This window comes from Macaca nemestrina, chromosome 14 (assembly GCF_043159975.1).
Source record: "Macaca nemestrina isolate mMacNem1 chromosome 14, mMacNem.hap1, whole genome shotgun sequence".
Lineage (NCBI taxonomy): Eukaryota > Metazoa > Chordata > Mammalia > Primates > Cercopithecidae > Macaca > Macaca nemestrina.
The window spans coordinates 79,755,545-79,776,308 of record NC_092138.1 but is presented as its reverse complement, the minus strand read 5'-3'; the positions used below and the strand labels follow the sequence as shown (position 1 = coordinate 79,776,308).

The following is a 20,764-nucleotide window of genomic DNA, read 5'->3' as shown; positions in this document are numbered from 1 at the left end:
CCCTGACCAGGTGTGTCCAGGGTAAACTCTCTGGAGGAGTGTTTCATAAATTGGGATGTCCTGGGAATTTTGGTGAAATGAACATCCAGCTTCATGGGTCTGGAATGGGGCCATAGTGAGGCTAACAAGCTTCCAGGTGATGCTGATGCTGCCGGTCCGCGGACCACACTCCCGAGTAGCAAGGGGGTAGAAGGGCCAAATCTGCCGGAGTGGAGGGAAGTCGGGGAGATGGGGAGAATGGAAAGAAGGACAGGAGAAGGGAAGCTGCTAGGAAGGAGAGTCCGGTGGGGGGAGGAGGGGGTTCCAAGAGGAAGAGGGAGGCTGCGGGGCTGGAGCGAGGATGCGCAGACCGAGACAGGGAGGCGGGGGTGCGGGAGGCTCCGCGGCTGCGCGGGCGCGTGCTGGTGGCCTCGGCGGCGGCTCAGTCCCGGCCCGCGCCCGCGGCGCCCCAGCTGCGGCCCGAGCGGCCTGGCTGCGGGATCTGTGCGCAGCGATGGCGCGGCCGCTCCGGCAGCACCCGAGGGTCTGGACGCCGCTGCTCCTGCTGTTGCTGACGGGACCCGCCGCCTGCGCAGCCAGCCCAGCGGACGACGGTGCGGGCCCGGGGGGCCGGGGACCCCGGGGCCGCGCGCGGGGGGACACGGGCGCCGACGAGGCGGTGCAGCGCCACGACTCCTCCTACGGCACCTTTGCGGGGGAGTTCTACGACCTGCGCTACCTGTCGGAGGAGGGTGAGGCTGCGGGAGGGCGAGGGGTTGCGGGAGGGGAGACCCGGGGTGGGGGACCGAGGATGGGGGAACGAGGAGCAGGGGAGAGGGAGGGGGAGGGGGTCGGAAAAGATGTCCGTGGAGGCAGCTCTGGCAGAGGCGAGGCCAGGATGGGGAGCGCAGTGCCCAGACCTTCGCCGGCTTGGAGGAAAGGCCCAAAGAGCTGTCGATGCCTGCCGCCCGCTTTACAGATGGGGAGAGTGAGGCTGGGAGAGGGAGGGATCACCCAAGTTCTGCAAGACTGTGGATAGGGGTGGATGCTGAGTCTAAGCTCCCCCAGTTCTTAGATCTGGCTTCCACCTTTGCCGCCTGGGGTTGGGTTATAGGGGAGGAGGCCGCCATCTGGCCAGAGCAATTGTGGGGAAGCAGAAAAACCACAACCTAGAGAGAGAGGTTGCCTTATTTCCTCCCTGTCTGTATTGACCTAAATTTGCAGTGACCAGCGCCCACCTCGTAGCGTTCTGTTCTTGCTTACTGACCCGTCAGAGCTGGGTCACATCAGCCTCCCCACTCCCATCCCTCTTCTTTTATGATGCCACATATGTTATGGTCCCCTAGTGTGAGCCACCATTGTTGTGGCCTGCTGGGCCCACGGACTGGGAGTTTGTCAGCCAAGGGCCTCCCTGTAGAGCTGCTTCAGTGAGCACAAAAGCCAAGCGGATGGTGGTCAGAAGGAACGGAAACTGGCCTCTTACTTTAGCAACTTTGGGAAGTAGTGATTTTGCTTTTCTTCTGCTAAGAAGGATATCCAACAATCAAGCTGGGGTGTGAAGTGTTGAGTCGCAGAAGCTCATATCTGTTAGTGGATGTCTCTGTTGTTAGGATTAAGTTCAGCTGCATACAACAAGCAAACATTAATAGCTTCAACAAGATAAAAGTTTCTCTCTATGGAAAGAAACTGAGAAATAGGTAATCCAGAACTGGTGTGGAGGCTCCTTGGTCACCAGGGCCCCTGGATCCTGCCCTTCTGGTTCTTCACAGTTCTTAGCGTGTAACTTCATGGTTCAAAATAACTGCTTGAGCTACAGCCATTATATTCACATTCCAGACAGTGGGAAAAATGAAGCAGGAAGAAGGTCACTGACTACTTTATAAGGGGATTACTCAGAAGTTTCATATAACAATTTTTATACTTCTTTGGCCACAACTTAATAATGTGGTTGCACATAGGTACAAAGGAGGATGGAAAGTACAGCCTATTAGCTGAGACATAATATGCCCAGTTCAAAAATAAGAATTATTGTATTAAAGAAGATGGAGAGAATGGATTTGGGGAAATGTATTAACTAGAGGCTTAACTGCTGAATTAGAGATTTTTACGTATAGTGGTTTAAATAAGGTAGTTTATTTTTCTCTCTGATAAAAGTCTGGTTGGTCTGGGGCTGGTGGGAGGACTCTGTTCCACAAGGTCATTCTGGGACCCGGGTTCTTTCCATCTTGTTGCTCTACCATCCCCCTGAGGCTTTGTCCTCATCTGTACAGTAGAAGCCAGGTTGCTTGCATGTCCTTGTTCAAGATTGAGAGAAAGAAAAAAAGAAGTTCAGAGCAAGTAGTTACCTTTTAGGCTGGCTGCCCACATTACTGCTGTTCACATTCCTTTGGCAAAAACATAGTTACAATGACCTAGCTTCAAGGAAGGCTAAGAAATGTAGTCTTCTAGCTGGAGAGACATGTGGCAGAATCTGTCACTCTGGAAAAGAATAAATATCCCAAAGCCCATCTGTTTCTGAAAGCATCTAGTGTATCTTTACATTGTACACAACCTAGTGCTGCCAGGTGACTGAAATGTGGTATGCGAGAGCTTCTATTCTGATTGGGTTCATGCATCTAACAAATGAAGGGTAGGGTCAGATTCTGTACGTCCTTTGAGTCTCTCTACAGAGAGAATGATATGTTCATTGTATGGTCCAGAAAGTTTTATGAACATGGACATCAGGTGGGCCACAGCCATCAAGGACAGCTTTATAGAGTCAAGCTATGAAGTAGGAAAGACTTCAGTGACACAGAAGAGGGAAGGCATTTAGATGAGGTGACTGCACAGCAGGCAGCAGGGCTTTGCTACGTGTGTACCAATCCCTAGTGTGTCTGCTTCTCCCTCCCACCATTCTGCACATAAAACTGGTTTAACCCTCCTGAAGCCTGCTTCTAACCTGTTGGCATTGCACTCAAAAGTCTGTGATGAGGCCAGGCGCGGTGGTTCACACCTGTAATCCCAGCACTTTGGGAGGCTGAGGTGGGTGGATCAGGAGGTCAGGAGTTTGAGACCAGCCTGGCCAACATGGTGAAACCCCGTCTCTACTAAAAATACAAAATCAGGCGGGCGTGGTGGTGCATGCCTGTAATTCCAGCTACTCAGGAGGCTGAGGCAGGAAAATCACTTGAACCCAGGAGGTGGGGAGGTTGCAGTGAGCTGAGATTGTGTCATTGGACTCCAGCCTGGGCAACAGAGTGAGACTCAGTCTCAAAAAAAAAAAAAAAAAAAAAAATTCAACCTGTTCCCCGAATGAATATTCAACTGCTTTATCTGAAATTTCCTCCCTGACTCAACTTCCTTTTATAACCATATCTCCGCTTCCCTCACCCTGAGCTTTTACTCTCCGTTCTTCTCCTACCCTCTTCTCTCTGACAGTTTCACTTCCTCTTTGCATACAGATTCTACCACCATCTGGTGGGTGCTAGTTGGGATGTAAGTGGTGTGGGCCTATCAGAGGCAGTGCCTCTGCTAGATTACCCTGGGCCTGGGCTTCAGCCCTGTGGGTCCTGAATAGAGACTTTCCCAAGATGCCTAGAAATAAACAGTGACATTGCCTTAAAAGCGGGGGCTGAGGAGGGGTTGTCAGAGAGAGGGAAGAAGAACCAGGAGAGAGGGGTGTCCCAGAAGGCAAAGGAAAAGAGCCTGTTTCCTACCAAGGAGAGGCCTGATAGCATGAAGACTCAAAATTATCGATGGATTCAGGAGATGAGAGGTTATAGGTGGAACTCTCCTAGGATAGATTCAGTGGAGAAGGAAGGAGGGAACCTGACTGACCTTGGAGGATGTGGCAAGTGAAGAAGTGCAAGGAATGCCTTTGACTTATTCTATCAATACACTTGAGGTTGTCCATTTCTAGTGACTGGGCTACTTGTTCCCTCTGTGCAGGGTACCCCCTTCTTATGTCTCAAATAGCCATGAAACTGAGTACAAAAATCAGAAAAAAGGAATTTGAGTAATGGAGGTGGGAATGGAAATTCCACTGAAACTGAGAGAGAGCTTACTGATCATTACCTACCCTACCTAGAGACTATTTCCCCAGTATCCAGATTGCCCAAGGCCCTCAAATCCAGAGGCGGGATGCTGGCTAATTTGCTGTCTCAAAAAAAGATCACCCCCTAATGTGGTCATTTTTAAAAATTTAAGTTGTGTTTTGGTTTAACTGTGCTAGTGTTCAGAATTCTTTGAGGGTCCCACTGTCTAAGCGTATACTACTCATCCTTACAGTCTCAGCTCAAATGCCACCTCTTTCAGGAAGCCTTCCCTGATTTTCTCCTCCCACTAGGCAAAGATATGCTTCCACAGCACACAGTCTGCCATGACCCTCTTTGCTCTCTATGGTCAGGAGTTCAGGTACGGTCTTAGTGCTTGAATCCTACCACTCATACTTCGTTCCCTTGAGGTTCTTAACCCGGAATCTACATATTCAGAGCAGTGATAGAATGTGGAACAGATTACCATTTGATTATGGGCAAATGCTCATTTCTGAGGGTTCTTTGGGGAAAATCAAACAAACAAGACTGAGTTGGATGTTGGCTAAGGGTTAAGTCACAAATGAAGCTTGCTTCTCCCTGCTGCTAAGATGGCCAGGTTTGAGAAGCAGACCCTGAGTCTTAACCCAGCCAGCTACATGGATGATGTTAACTGCCTGACCCTTGGAGCCATACCCTGCCTAAGAAGGAAAAGACAGAACGTCATTTGTGGTCACTTATCTTTAAGGCATAGTCATCTGACTACTTGTAAAATGTGGCTCAATCAAGGATTTTCTGACCATTGAGTTCTGATCACAGTTTTTCTTGGGAAAGAGCTAGAGAGGTAGAAATGACAGAACATGGGGCAAAGGGCAGACGTTTCATCGTCTCCCTATATCCTTCCCCCATCTACCATGGACAGTATGTGGTTATATTACTTACCACTCTACTAATCTGGAAGTTCATTAAGGGTAACAATTTACATCTAATTTATCTTTGTATCCTTCATGAATCTAGCCTGATCATAATACCAATTGGAGCAACTTTTAATATGTGCTTACTATGCAGCAGGCACCACTTTAAGATACTTTGTCCATATTAATTTTAATCCTTACAGCAACACTGTGAATTAAATACTACTATTATTGCTACTGTAGAGATAAAGAAACTGACCCACAGAAAGTTTGAATATTTTGGCTAAAGTCACACAGCTAGAAAGTAGAGAGAACTCTGTGGATTTGTTGATAGACTTAATGGACAAGGTGGTTTAAGGTGTCCTGTCCACCTGGAATGGAGGGTCCCTGTTGACTTGCACTAGGACATGGATTGGACAGGTAGAATTGGTTTTTTGTTTTTGTTTTTGAGACAGAATCTCACTCTGTTGTCCAGGCTGGAGTGCAGTAGTGCGATCCCAGCTCACTGCAACCTCCACCTCCTGGGTTCAAATGATGCTCGTCCCTTAGTCTCCCAGGTAGCTGGGATTACAGGCATGTGCCATCACACCTGGCTAATTTTTGTATTTGTAATAGAGACAGGCTTTCACCATGTTGGCCAGGCTGATCTTGAACTCCTGACCTCAAGAGATCTGCCTGCCTTGGCCTCCCAAAGTGCTGGGATTACATGCGTGAGCCACCACGTCCAGTCTAGAATTAGGTATTTTTGTGAGTGAACTTGAGAGGGTGGGTTCGGAACTGATATGGTAGACAGTTAGGGCCTACAGTTTCCTAAGCAGTGGAGTGCCACCATGAAGACTGAATTCACTTCTGTGTGGAACTTTACACCTTATAAAACCCCTTGATATTTTTACTTCATAATACGACCCTGAAAAGAGAAGGAACAAAAATTGAGGCCATCCAGAAAGAGGCTGATGCAATAGTTCTCGGATGAAACTGAATGGTGTGGCCAGACAATTAAAACTTAAACTTCAAGGAATCGAGTACTAAATTAATACCTAAAGGCTGTGAGCCAAGCAGTTAATTAGAAGCAATAAATAGCAAACCAGAAGCCATTAACCACTCAGTAGAGTATGGCAAAACAGGCTCAAGGGATTGCAAAAAAGGAAAAGATAGTTTCTTGAATTAGACAAGAATGGAAACCACAAAGCCAGATTAAGAACCTAAAAAATCAACCAAGAAAATAAGTACCTCTCATGGTTCAGGAATAAATGAAGGGAGTATAAAATAATAGAGAGGAAAGGAGGGAGAGAAAAAAAAATGGCTCAAATTGTTCTCCAAAACAGAAGTTACTGAAAGAGCTTATAGAGTCCATGTCAGAAGAAGGAAAGAAATGGAAGGAGAAGAATTGATACACCCTTTTTTAGAAAAGCCCCAAGCCAATATTATTTAGTCTCATTCAGGTTTTTATTTTAGAGGGAAAAAAATAGCATCAAAATGGAAAATGGAGAGAAAGGAACAAGCCAAAACAATTTAAGTGATGAAAAATGGGGGAATGGACAGAGCGAAGGGAAGAGGGAAAAGCTGGCTGTGTCTGGGTTGTTCAACACATATGTCTCAAGACTAAGGAGGACAGGTAGGTGTAGGGGAGATGGAATGTTGAGGAGTACTATGAGGAGCAGTGGGATGACAGCATTAGATTTCTGCTTCAGGCCGGGTGAGGTGGCCTGTAATTCCAGCACTTTGGAAAGCCGAGGCAGGCGGATCACCTGAGGTCAGGAGTTCAAGACCAACCTGGCCAACATGGTGAAACCTGTATCTATAAAAATACAAAAATTAGCTGGGCATGATGGCAGGTGCCTGTAATCCCAGCTACTCAGGAGGCTGAGCCAGGAGAATCACTTGAACCTGGGAGGCAGAGGTTGTGATGAGCCAAGATCGTGCCATGGCACTCCAGCCTGGGCGACAGAGCAAGACTGTCTCAAAAAAAAAAAAAAAAAAAAAGATTTCTTTTTCAAAAAGATGGCGGCAGGGCGGAAGGAGTGAGAGAGAAGCCAGAGAACCAGATAAGAGGTAGAGCTACAGACAAAAGTCAGGCTCTGGTTTCTGAGGTAGGAATAAAAAGAAGTGGTCAAGTGCAGTGGTCCATGCCTGTAATCCCAACACTTCGAGAGGAGCCTCAGAGTTTGCGATCAGCCTTGGGCAACAAAGAGATACCACTACAAAAAGATAAAAAAGTTAACTGGACATGGTGGCACATACCTGTGGTCCCAGCTACATGGGAGGCTGAGGCAGGAGGATCACTTGAGCCCAGGAGATTGAGGCTACCGTGAGCCATGTTCACACCACTGTACTCCAGTCTGGGTGAGAGAGTGAGACCCTGTCTCAAAATAAATAAAAGGAATAACAGGAAGTGATGACTGAGTAAATGTGCCAGGTTGGGGAAAGGGAGAAACTTAGGACTGAGGCTTCAGGATTGCGAGACTGTAGGTGGCTAGTGGGATTATCCACTAAGATAAGAAACATAGGAGCAAGAGCTTTTGGGAGGTGGAGGAACTCATCTGGAATTGATTTGCTTGTGGAATATCCAGGGAGAAACCCCTGGAGGCAGTTGGCTGTTGGATTTAAACTGATAGAAGAAAAGAAGAAAGACCAAAAACTGTGAAGTGAGAGAAAGAAGGGAATAAATCTGAAGATAGTAGAAGGAAACAAATAACGAAATAATAAAGATATAGCAGGATTAATGAAATAGAAACCAAATATTCAGTAAAGGGGATCCACAAAGCCAAAAGTGGTTCTTTGAAAACTTAATAAGACAGATAAGTGTATAATCAGGGTTTTCCAGAGAAACAAAACCAATAGGATATGTATCTATGTAGACAGATTTATCTTAAGGAATTGGTTCACATGATTATGGAGGCTACCAGGTTCCACAATCTGCAAGATTGGTTGGCAGGCTGGAGACCCAGAGATGAGCTGATGTTTGCAAGTCAAGTCCGGAGGCCATCTGCTGCTACATTGCTTGGTGGAGGTCACTCTTTTTGTTCTCTTCAGGTCTTTGACTGATTGGATGAGGCCAACTTGTGTTATGGAGGGCAATCTACTTTGCTCAGAGTCCACCTACTTAAATTTTTTTTTTTTTTGGTTGTTGTTGTTGTTGAGCCGGAGTCTCGCTCTGTCACCCAGGCTGGAGTACAATGGTGCGATCTTGGCTCACTGCAACCTACTCCTCTTGGGTTCAAGCGATTCTCCTGCCTCAGCTTCCTGAGTAGCTGGGATTACAGGTGGGTCCCACCACACCTGGCTAATTTTTGTATTTTTAGTAGAGACAGGGTTTCACCATGTTGGTCAGGCTGGTCTTGAACCCCTGACCTCGTGATCCACCCGCCTTGGCCAAAGTGCTGGGATTATAGGCATGAGCCATCGCACCTGGCCCACCCACTTAAATGTTCATCCACTCCTAAAACACCCTTAAAGAAATATTCAGGTTCTTTAAACCACATATCTGGGCACTTTGGCCAGCCAAATTGACATATAAAGTTAACCATCTGGCAAAATTAATCAAGAAAAAAATAAGAATGACAAAGGGAGAACCTCAGACATAGCAGAGATTTAAAAGCTAATTGTGATTATTACAACTTAATAAAAGGATAATCCAATTTAAAAATAGAAAAAAGCTTTAAAAAGACATTTTTCCAAAGAAGACATACAAATTGCCAACAAGCGCATGAAAAGATGCCCAACATCATTGACTGTTAAGGAAATGCAAATCCAAATCATAATGAGATACGACTTCACACCCACTAGGATGGTGATTTTTTTTTTTTTTTTTTTTTTTTTTTTTTTTTTGAGACGGAGTCTCGCTCTGTAGCCCAGGCTGGAGTGCAGTGGCCGGATCTCAGCTCACTGCAAGCTCCGCCTCCCGGGTTCACGCCATTCTCCGGCCTCAGCCTCCCGAGTAGCTGGGACTACAGGCGCCCACCACCTCGCCCGGCTATTTTTTTGTATTTCTTAGTAGAGATGGGGTTTCACCGTGTTAGCCAGGATGGTCTCGATCTCCTGACCTCGTGATCCGCCCGTCTCGGCCTCCCAAAGTGCTGGGATTACAGGCTTGAGCCACCGCGCCTGGCCATGATATTTTTTTAAAGGAAAATAACAAGTCCTGGCAAGGATGTGAAGAAATTGGACCTCTCATACATTGTTGGTAAGGATGTGAAATGGTACAGCTACTTTGGAAAATAGGTTGGCAGTTTCTCAAAAAGTTAAACACAGAATTACCATATGATGCAGCAGTTCTACTCCAAGGGAACTGGAAACATATGTTCACACAAAAACTTGTCCATAGCAGCACTATTCATAATAGCCAAAAAATGGAAACAACCCAAATGCCTATCAAACTGATGAATGGATGTACACGTGTATGTGGTTGATCCATACAATGGAATATTATTTAGCCAGAAAAAGGAATGAAGTTCTGATACATGCTGCCATGAACCTTGAAAATATTATGCTAAGTGAAGGAAGCCAGACACAAAAGGCCACATGCTGTATGATTCCATTGATATAAAATGTCCAGAATAAGCAAACCCATAGAGGTAGAAAGTAGATTCATGGTTGCCAGGAACTGAGAGGAGGGGGAATTGGGAGTGACTGCTAACAGGTACAGGGATTCTTCTTGGAATCATCTAATTTGTGAATTAGATAGTGGTGATGGTTGCATAACCTTATGAATACATTAAAAAACACCGATCTGTATACTTGAAAAAGGTGAATTTTACGGTATGTGAATTATAGCTCGCTAAAAGTGAAAGCAGATAAGCTAATAAGAAATACAGCGAACAGCTTTATGCCAATACACTTGAAAATTTAAATGGACAAATTCCTAGAAAAAAATGCAACTTACCAAAAACTGACTCAAGAAAAATTAGAAAAGCCAAATAATTTTTTACCCATCAAAGAAATTGAATCAGTTAAAAACATCTTCCAACCAAGAAAACTCCAGGCTCAGTTCTACCAGACACTCAAGTGACAGCTGATGCTAATCTTAAACACATTATTTCAAGGGACACTCAAAGAAGGAATAGTTTCCAGCTTGTTTTATGAGGATAACATAACTTTATTAGCAAAACCAGACAAGTACACAATGAGAAAGGAACATTACAGAAGAGTTTTGATCACATACATAAATGCATAAATACTATACAAAATATTTCTGAAGGAATGGAAAATGATATTTTAGGCAAAGATGAACCATAAGAAAACCAAGATGACAGTAACATCGGACAAAATATAGAAGATAAAACATAAGGAGCAAATTATGTCATATGCCGATAGAAGAAACCAATCAGGGATGTTTACCTGTAACAGTATCGTGTCCACATAAAAGCAATAACTGATGGAAATAGTGTAGAGCAAAATATAAACTGACATTTGTAATTGGACATACCACCCTTGGTATTGAAAAATCAAACAAAGTTTTAAAATGAAAGATATAGGGAGACCAAGGCGGGAGGATAGCTTTGAGACTAGGAGTTTGAGACCAGCCTGGACAACATATTCTCTATACAAAACAAAAAAAATTAGCCAGGCATGGTGGCACCTGCCTATGGCCCAGCTGCTTGGGGTGCTGAGGCAAGAGGATGGCTTGAGTCCAGGAATTTGAGGCTGCAATGAGCCATGACTGTGCCACTGCACTCTAGCCTGGGTGACACAGTGAGGCCCTGTCTCCAAAAAATAAAAATAAAAGATATAGATATATATCATATAATAGATATATAGATATATATCATATAATTTCAATTATATGAATGATAAGTTCAATTAAATAGATATGTAAAATCCACAAATACAAAATCATACTCTTTTTGAGCACATAAATCCACTAACATCAGCCATATACCAGAATATAAGAAAGTCAACAAATTACAGTTTACATCATACAGATGTCTTCTGATTCCAATGCCGTAAAATTTGAAATTAACAAAAGTATAAGGGGAAAAATCACCTATGTCTGTAAGTAAAAACAACAATATTAACCTATATGTTAAGGAGAAAATCATAAAGAAAAGATATATGCATATAATGACCATCTAAGCATTGCATGTCAAAATATCTGGTGTGAATCTAAAAGAGAGCTTAGAGGGAAATTTATAGTTTTGAATACATTTATCAGAAAATAAGAAAGATTAGAGGCTTGGTGTGGTGACTTACAACTGTAATCTCAGCACTTTGGAAGGCTGAGAGGGGCGGATCGCTTGAGCCCGAGAGTTTGAGACCAGCCTGAGCAACATGGCAAAACCCTGTCTCTACAAAAAATTTAAAAAATTAGCTGGGTGTGGTGGCTCATGCTTGTGGTCCCAGCAACTTGGAAGGGTGAGGTAGGAGGATCACCTGAGCCCAGGAGGCGGATATTGCAGTGAGCCGTCATTGCGCCAGTGCACTCCAGCCTGGGTGACAGAGCAAGACCCTGTCTCAAAAAATAATAATAATAATAATTAATTAATAATAATAATAAAAGGTTGGGTGCAGTGGCTCACACCTGTAATCCCAGCACTTTGGGAGGCCTAGGCGGGTGGATCACGCGGTCAGGAGATCGAGACCATCCTGGCTAACACCGTGAAACCCTGTCTCCACTAAAACACAAAAAAATTAGCCAGGCATGGTGGTGGGTGCCTGTATTCTCAGCTCCTCAGGAGGCTGAGGCAGGAGAATTGCTTGAACCTGGGAGGCAAAGGTTGTAGTGAGCCGAGATCACGCTGCTGCACTCCAGCCTGGGTAACAGAGTGAGACTCCATCTCAAAACAAACAACAACAAAAAAGTAAGCTAAGCATTTAATTCAAAATGGAAATGAAAAGGAAGGAAATAACAGATCTGGGTGGGAATAAATGAAATGGAAAACACATGTGAAAATGAGAGTGATGACCCCAACTGAATGTGGACTGTTTGAAAACTCTCATAAGATACACAAATTTCTGGCATGACTAATCAAGGGAAAGGGTGAAAATACACATAAACTACATATGAAATTAAAAAGGAGAAATTTGACGAGTAAGATAGATGAACTCTCTCTGCATCTACCCCAGACTCTCTAGTGTTCCAGCCCCTGATGCAGAGGCTAGAGTATTACCTGGAATCCTGAGTTCTGGATACGATTTTGATTCCATCAATCGTGTACATGACACTTGAGTCAGAACTGGGTATGTGAAGGGAGGGAATGGGATGCAAGACATCCATTGTTTTCTTTTCTTTTCTTTTTTTTCTGCAACAGTTTTATTGAAATATAACTCACATACCACACAATTCACCCATTTACAATGTACAATGCAGCACTTTTTAGTATATTCGCAGGGTTGTGCATTTGTCACCACAATCAATTTTAGAACATTTGCATCATCCCCAAAAGAAACCCTATACCCTTTAGCTATCACTCTGCAGTCCCTCGTTCCCCTCCTCCCTACCCCAGCTCGAGGCAACCACTAATCTTGCTGTTTCAATATTTGTCATCCTGGACATTTTGTTGTTGTTGTTGAGATGGAGTCTTGCTCTGTCGCCCAGGCTGGAATACAGTGGTGCAATCTCAGCTCACTGCAACCTCCACCTCCCAGATTCAAGCAATTCTTCCTCAGCCTCCCAAGTAGCTGGAACTACAGGTGTGTACCACTACACCCGGCTTTTTTTTTTTTTTTTTTTTTTTTGTATTTTTAGTAGAGACAGGGTTTCGCCATGTTGGCCAGGCTGGTCTCAAACTCCTGACCTCAAGTAATCTGCCTGCCTCAGCCTCCTAAAGTGGTGGGATTACAGGCATGAGTCACTGTGCCCAACCTTATCCTGGACATTTCATGTAAATGAGATTATATAATGAAGGTACGTCCATGTTGTAACATACATCAGTACTTCATTTTTTATGACTGAATAATATTCAGTCTTACATATGTGGCTAGATTTCCAAAGGGAAAAAATAAACAGAATGAGATGTTCTGCACAGTGTCATTTATGCACATTAAAACATATACAAGTGAAATATTAAGAGCACACCTATGTAAAAATAAACATAGAGGTGAACGGTAAGTTGCAGTGGGCCCTCACTGGTCTGCTCTGTTTGGGCATTTCCAGACTTTGTGCATGGCCATAAACAGGCTAATGCAGTGCAGCTGTGGGCAACATGGCCAGGGGTGCTGTTGGCAGAGTGAGAAATTGTGCCTGGAACCTGAACCTTACATCCAGGATCTGTTGAAGGCCATTTGGTAATTATCTTGTAAGGTAATCATGCAAGAGTTTCAGGATGATGATCTTAGGAATATGAAAAACTTTCTGCAACCTGGCAGGACTTTACCCTGGACAGGGAGAATTCCATGCTACATGGAACGTACTGAGATGAAAACCTTACCCCTACCACCAAATTGTCTGTTATCCATTATTGCTAATGTGTCCTTTCAGTTTATCATAGTAAAATATTGCTTTTCTAAGACGTATGTGTCAGAGTGTTCATTTTTTGTTAAAACTTCTATCCTTGGGAGAAGGATATGCATGAAATACACTGGATCTTGTGTCTAAGGTGGGGAATAAAATGGAATTAGTGATGGATTGGAGAAAAAATCTAAGATTGGCGCCGGGCACGGTGGCTCACGCCTGTAATCCCAGCACTTTGGGAGGCCAAATCACCAGGTCAGGAGAATCACCAGGTCAGGAGATCACCAGGTCAGGAAATCAAGACCATCCTGGCTAACACGGTGAAACCCCATCTCTACTAAAAATGCAAAAAATTAGCTGGGCGTGGTGGTGGGCACCTGTAGTCCCAACTACTTGGGAGGCTGAGGCAGGAGAATGACGTGAACCCGGGAGGCGGAGCTTGCAGTGAGCTGAGATCACGCCACTGCACTCCAGCCTGGGCAACAGAGCAAGACTCCATCTCAAAGAAAAAAAGAAAAAGAAAAATCTCGGATTGGCTTTGCATAGACTGATAATTAGTGTTCCATAAATGAAGAAATATCAATTTAATTCTGTGCACCTAGGGTAGTTAGAATTCTACAATTAAAATAATTTCCCATTAGGATTATGTAATGCATGTAAAACATAGATCCTATTGAATGTCTTTATTTTCTAGCCTTCAGATAAGTACTAATAAGCTACAGTTTTGGCAAACACATTGTGTCAGTATTCAAAGGTTAATCCATTTAGTCTGTATCAGTCAAGGTCCAGTAAGAAAGATAGAAATCATACTAACTGTTTAAACAAAAGACCAGCCCAGGGAATTGTCTAAGTAAGAAGTTGCAGGACTGGAGAAGCAAAAAGGAAGTACCAAGATAGCATACAGAAAATAACTTCAGGAAAGTTACCACCCCTGGGGCTGGAGTTGCAAAGAGAAGGGCTTGAGATTATAAAAAGGTCCCAGACCAGGGCCTTACAGAGCTGTGACCCATCCTTTGAGAATGAGGCTGTGCTCAGCTGCTGCTGATACCTTGGAGCAGCATGGGATGAGGCTTGTTGTGGGAGCCTAGCACCGAACTGAGAACTCAGACCAACTGCCAGGATGAAGTAGAGTTGCTGAGAACTTGCTTATTGGAACAGCAATCACACAGGAAGGAACAGTCCTCTTTCCCCCCACGTGCCTTCCTCTAATGCTTGCTACTGGCAGAGTCTAAGCACCTGGCAAAGGAGAAGTGGGTTGCAGAGTACCATCAGCCTATAGAAGGCTGGGTTGTAGCTGAGACAAGAGCTTAAATATTGGTACATGGTCCAAACTTATTTTATACCAAATAGAGATCATTTAATTTCAGGAAAAAAATCTAATTCTGCTCTGCTTATATTCCAATATCAACTCCCCACTGGTGTACTGCAATTCAGTTCCTACACTAATGACCCAGAGTTAGTGCAGATCCCACAAGTGAAAGGGCATGGTTCACAATAAGACTGTCCACACCTCAGACCAACTGGCTATAGATGTGGGGTCTTCCCACAAGATAGAAGAAGCTTCCCACTTCAGCTTCTGTTATTTGCTAGAATGTTTCACAGAACTCAGGCAAAAAAAGTGCTATTTGTACTGTGACAGTTTTGTTATAAAGGATACAACTCAGGAACAGTCAATGAAAAGACACATAGGGTGAGGTCTGAGGGGCTCCCAAAGGCAGAGTTTCCATGCCTTCTCCTCGTAGGATTAGCACATTGCCCTCCCATCACATCAATGTGTTCAACCAGGAAGCTGCACTGAGCTTCAGTGTCCAGAGTTTTTATTGGGGTCTCACTATGTTGGCATGATTGATTTAATCATTGGCCACATGGTTAAACTCAATCTCCAGCCCCACAACCCCCCCAGAGGCAGGTCTAGCACAAAGCCCCAACCTTCTAATCACATGGTTTTTCCAGTGACCAGCCTCTATTCTGAGTCATCTCATTGCTCGGCATTAACTCAGGTGTGATCCAAGGGGCTCATGAAGAACAAAAACACTCCCATTACTTGGGAAGTTCCAAGGATTTAGAGTTTCTCTCCCAGAAACCAGGGACAAAGGCCAAATCCTTTATTTTTCAAAAGTTTGCAATATAAGAGGAAAATGTTATTAAAGGCATGTCCAAGTGCATTTGACAGAACACAAGTTCCTATTACAAGTTTTAGAAGCATATATGATAATAGAAAATTAGTGCTAGAAAAGCCCTGAGAAGCCATTTGCCAACATGAATAAACTAGTTCAGAACATTTATAAGTGAACTTTGTTCCAAAATTTGCTTTCATTTGGAGTTTAGAAACCTGTTGTTCTTAAAGAGACAATTGTACCCAATGGTTATTACTTCTCAAGCCAGTTTACAAAATTTAATAGGGATAATAGGGCCAGGTGCAGTGGCTCACACCTGTAATCCCAGCATTTAGGGAGGCTGAGGCGGGCAGATCACGAGGTCAGCAGTTCGAGACCAGCCTGTCCAACGTGGTGAAACCCCGTCTCTATGGAAAATACGAAAATTAGCCAGGCGTGGTGGTGGGCGCCTGTAATCCCAGCTACTCAAGAGGCCGAGGCAGGAGAATTGCTTGAACCCGGGAGGCAGAGGTTGCAGTGAGCTGAGATTGTGCCATTGCACTCCAGCCTGGGCAACCGAGCAAGACTCTGTCTAAAAAAAAAAAAAAAAAAGTGATAATAATCCAGTAGTAATAATAACTTGTATTTATTGAGCTGGAAATCTGCTTTATGCTGATGTATTATTCTAGATGCCAGGAAGTAGTGAGGATGATATGTTTGAAAATGGAAGAAGATGGGGAACCTGAGTCAGATGCAACATTAAAAGAGATTGTCCGTGAACTATAGAATTCCAAAAACATGCAAGTGAACAATTGTTGAATTCCTGGATAAATATTCTGAGAAAAATGGCCTCAGGATTGTAGTGAGAAGTAAGAGGAAGAAGGTATATGAAGCTGCTTAACATACAGTGGTTCGTAGTGGCTCAATAACTATTCAGAGAAAAACAAAACTCATTCAAGTCAGGACTCAGTCTATAGCAGCGGCCCCCAGCCTTTTTGACACGAGGAACTGGTTTAATGGAAGACAATTTTTCCATGGACTGGGTCAAGGGGATGGTTTTGGGATGATTCAAGTACCTTACTTTTATCACGCACTTTATTTCTATTATTATGACATTGTAATATATAATGAAATAATTATACAACTCACCATAATGTAGAATCAGTGGGAGCCCTGAGCTTGTTTTCCTGCAACTAGACGGTCCCATCTGGGGGTGATGGGAGACAGTGACAGACCATCAGGCATTAGATTATCATAAGAAGCGCACAACCTAGATCCATCACATGTGCAGTTCACAATAGGGATCCCACTCCTATGAGAATCTAATGCCACTGCTGATCTGAGAGGAGGCGGAGCTCAGGCAGTTTTGCAAGCCATGGGGAGTGGCTGTAAATACAGGTGAAGCTTCTCTTACTTGCCTGCAACTCACCTCCTGCTGTGCAGCCTAGTTCCTAACAGGCCATGGACTGGTACTGGTCAGTGGCCTGGGGATTGGGGACCCCTGGTCTATGGTACTGAAGCAGATATAGGACCTAGCATAAAATAAGCATAAAACTAGAAAAAGTAATGCATTTGACCCAATTACTTAGGTGGTAAAAAGTTAGGATTGTACTTTATCATGTGATCAAGATCTAGGATAGTAAAAATGGACTATTCAGAGTGCACAGAAGTGTGCCTGAAAAGTGTGACCTGGTGGCTTTTTTAAAAGTATAATAAATCTAATAGAGAAAATTAGCAAAGTCTCACTTAAAAAAAAAAAGTTACAAATCCCAAAGAAAAAACTTAAAAGTTTGTACTGATTTACATTTCCTAATGTCTGTGGGTGATTTTATTTGTTCATTTGACAGTCATTTATTCAGTGTCCAGTGCCACTATGCTGGGCAGAGAATACAACATAAGTCACACATGGTTCCTGTGTACGTGGAGTAAACAGTCTAGGAGAAAAGATTTCTTTCACAAAGTGGAGGCATAATGCAGCCTTACCCTTCAATGTATGGTTTGGTGCATTATGGTAATATAAGAAAGATAGACAACTGTTAGAAGTGATGTGTTTAAAGAATTTAGTGACAAGCTGGGTGTGGTGGCTCACACCTGTAACCCCAGCACTTTGGGAGGCTCAGGACGGTGGATCACTTGAGGTTAGGAGTTCGAGACCAGCCTAGGCAATATGGTGAAATCCTGTCTCTATTAAAAATACAAAAATCAGCCGGGTGTGATGGCAGGTTCCTGTAATCCCAGCTACTCCAGAGGCTGAGGCAAGAGAATCGCTTGAACCTGGGAGGCAGAGGTTGCAGTGAGCCAGGATCGCACCACTGCACGCCAACCTGGGCAACAGAGTGAGACTCTGTCTCAAAAACAACAAAAAACAAAAACAAAGAATTTAGTGACATAAGAAAATGTTACCTACAACTTAATGCAAAATGGAAGTTAAAAATGGAATGGAAAAATCCCATTATCAAGTATATAAATGGATACTTTGGGAGGCCGACGTGGGCAGATCACGAGGTCAGGAGATCAAGACCATCCTGGCTAACATGGTGAAACCCCGTCTCTACTGAAAATACAAAAAATTAGCCGGGCGTGGTGGACGCCTGTAGTGCCAGCTACTCCAGAGGCTAAGGCAGGAGAATGGCTTGAACCCAGGAGGCGGAGGTTGCAGCGAGCTGAGATTACGCCACTGCACTCCAGCCTGGGCGACAGAGTGAGACTCTGTCTCAAAAATAAAAAAATAAATAAATGGAAAAACCCCACTATCAAGTATTTAAATGTATCATTGTTAACTTTTTTCTCTTAGAGCATGTATATTGTATTAAAAGTATGATTCTCAAACTCTCAGGGGACAGCGGTAAGCACGTGGTTATATGAAATTGTGCCTCTCTGAGTGCCCCAGGTTCCTCTCCTGTAAAATGAGAAAAAGACACACCTACTCCCAGTTCACATACAAGATTAGGTCCAAAGGTGTGTGTCCTGCACCCTCCCCCATGAAGGGGATGATTAGGCTTCATCAAAGCTGTTTTCTGAGTCTTCAAACATTTCTCGATATGTGTGAGAAAAAACAGTCAACACATTTTTAAAAATTCTCATTGGAACAGTTGTTACTGGATTTTCTAACCCTTCTTTATTCTCACTGCCCAGGTTACCCCTTCCCTACTGCTCCTCCTGTGGATCCATTTGCCAAAATCAAAGTGGACGACTGTGGAAAAACTAAGGGATGCTTTAGGTTGGTGGAACCGCAGGTTGGATAACTTTAAGGCTAAGACTGATTTACTTCTCAGGGTAGTATTTAAATTGCATGCAGTTCCTTCTGATCAGGGGACCTGAGCTCCTTCATCACCTCAGCAGGGTTGTGAAGTTTCGTAATGGCCATCCCGCTTTTCAGTCTTAAAGGCCTTTTAACTTTAGTATGTCCTGGGCCCCGGACCATTCTTCCATGGTTCTTCTGTAGCTGTACCACCATTGCTCCCGGTGTCTTCTACTCACCAATTGCTGATATGCAGAAGACTCATGTGACGCAGAATGTGTCCGTGCTTATTCAGCAGGGGCTGAATAACATTGCAGGGCAGGCAATGATAAACATGTTTAATACCCAATTCCTTTTTTAATAAATAGTCATGACCTATGGATATCTGTGTGATTCTAATTAGTCATTAAGCATTCATTGTTGCTAGCTTGTTATCTCGGGCATGGTGAGTCTCTACATGATTATTAGTAGTATCACGCGACTTGACAGACTGGGCTAGAAAACAGTCGTGTGGACAGTGGGCCTCCCATCTAGACAGCTCTGCTTCTTTGGGAAAGCCTCCTCCTTTGAACCCTTTACTTCCTAAAACAAGTTGCCCCTGAGTAATTTGATGGTCGGGGCAATTTGCTGGCCAGGGGCAAAGTTCTGATGGTCACTGCACTGAAGGTTCTGGTTTTGCTGTTGTTCAGTACTTGAGGTCTAAGGAGGAAAAATTGAATACAGGGGCTTTGAGCTTTCTTTGGATTACAAGGCCATTTCTAAGGAATACATAAAAATATCCAATAATATTCTCATTGAGGAAGATGGTCAGCAACGTATAGATCTGGTGACTGGGGGATGTTTTGAGAAGGGAGGGAATTTTAGTACTCTACTGGCTTCAAAGTGACTTGTTTTCTTGTCCATTTACTCCTTTTTTAACTTCCCTTGCTCCTTTTCATCTTTTTCACCCCAGTGCCCTGTGGCCTTGATCCTATATCTCTTCCTGGCTGCTCAGGTATCTCTGCCAATATAGTAGTACATTCCTGTCCCCTCCTCAACACTTAGCACCCCGGGGCCTTTTCCTTTAGATACCTTCCATCTGCGATTAGATTGTCCCGCCCATTGCTTCAACTTTCTACCATTCTGCAAATGGCATAATACAGTGTTCCCCAAACCAGGGCTTGCCAATTCTGAAAGGATCCACACATCCTCTGTAAGAAAATTTAAATTTGTGTTTTCATTTGAGTGGTGCTCTTGAAAAAAACATGAATGTCTGCATAATCTCACTATCTGGATAATCACCTTATATTGTATGTTTTAGTGCCTGAATTTGTAATTGTATTAGCAGAAAGTAGCCCAACAGAACAAAGGCAAATTTTATAAATAAAGCAAGTGCAGTGGCTCATGTCTGTCATCCCTGCACTTTGGGAGGCCAAGGCAGGTAGATCACCTGAGGTCAGGAGTTCAAGATCAGCCTGACCAACATGGTGAAACCCCATCTCTACTAAAAATACAAAAATTAGCCAGGTGTGGTGGCCCACACCTGTAGTCCCAACTAGTTGGGAGGCTTAGGCAGGAGAATTGCTTGAACCCAAGAGGTGGAGGCTGCAGTGAGCCAAGATCCCGCCACTGCACTCCAGCCTGGGCAACAGAGTGAGACTCTATCTCAAAAAAAAAAGAAAAAAAAGTTATAAATATCTATCGCATTCATTCATGGTCCATGAGTACCAGATGGAGGTATTCATTTGGTGTATTGCATAAATGAGGGTTTTGCAGCAGTTTAAGCAGATAAAAGTGAAGAGTTGAGTCATCATGCTATAGAGAGTAGTAAGAACATGCTCTCAACTCCAAAGACCCTGTATGATCTAGTCAGATACCACATGCACATAAGCAGAAATTTACTTTCAGTAAAGCCCCATCATCTGTTGCAAGAATGCTGTGAATTTCAATGTTCCTGGTTTATCAGTTTAATTTATATTGAATTTGTAAATTTGTGTTAGTTTGATTATACGAAAATTTGTAAGTTAAAAAGAGTTGGTATACATTTAATTAACGAACAATTTAAATGGTTAACTTGGAGAATCTTTCTCCATTAAAAGGGATTCAGAAATAATTCAGTAGTAACTAACATGTAAAAGACTCTAATATTAGTATAA

General features: G+C 43.6%; 1 protein-coding gene across 3 annotated transcripts in view; it reads left to right on the top strand.

Annotated features, from left to right (window-relative positions):
* Positions 1 to 408: 408 nt before the first annotated feature.
* Positions 409 to 20,764, top strand: part of LOC105481050 (ferric chelate reductase 1 like) — a 37,515-nt gene continuing 17,159 nt past the window's right edge. The window contains exons 1-2 of one of the 3 annotated variants that reach the window (XM_071078123.1): positions 409 to 593; positions 18,524 to 18,608. In XM_071078123.1, the coding sequence (XP_070934224.1) occupies positions 494 to 593; positions 18,524 to 18,608 (185 nt within the window). In that variant the 5' untranslated portion in view covers positions 409 to 493. Of the gene's footprint in view, positions 732 to 18,523; positions 18,609 to 20,764 lie in introns of all 3 variants that reach the window. The other 2 variants (XM_011740299.3, XM_071078122.1) reach the window with 2 other exon arrangements.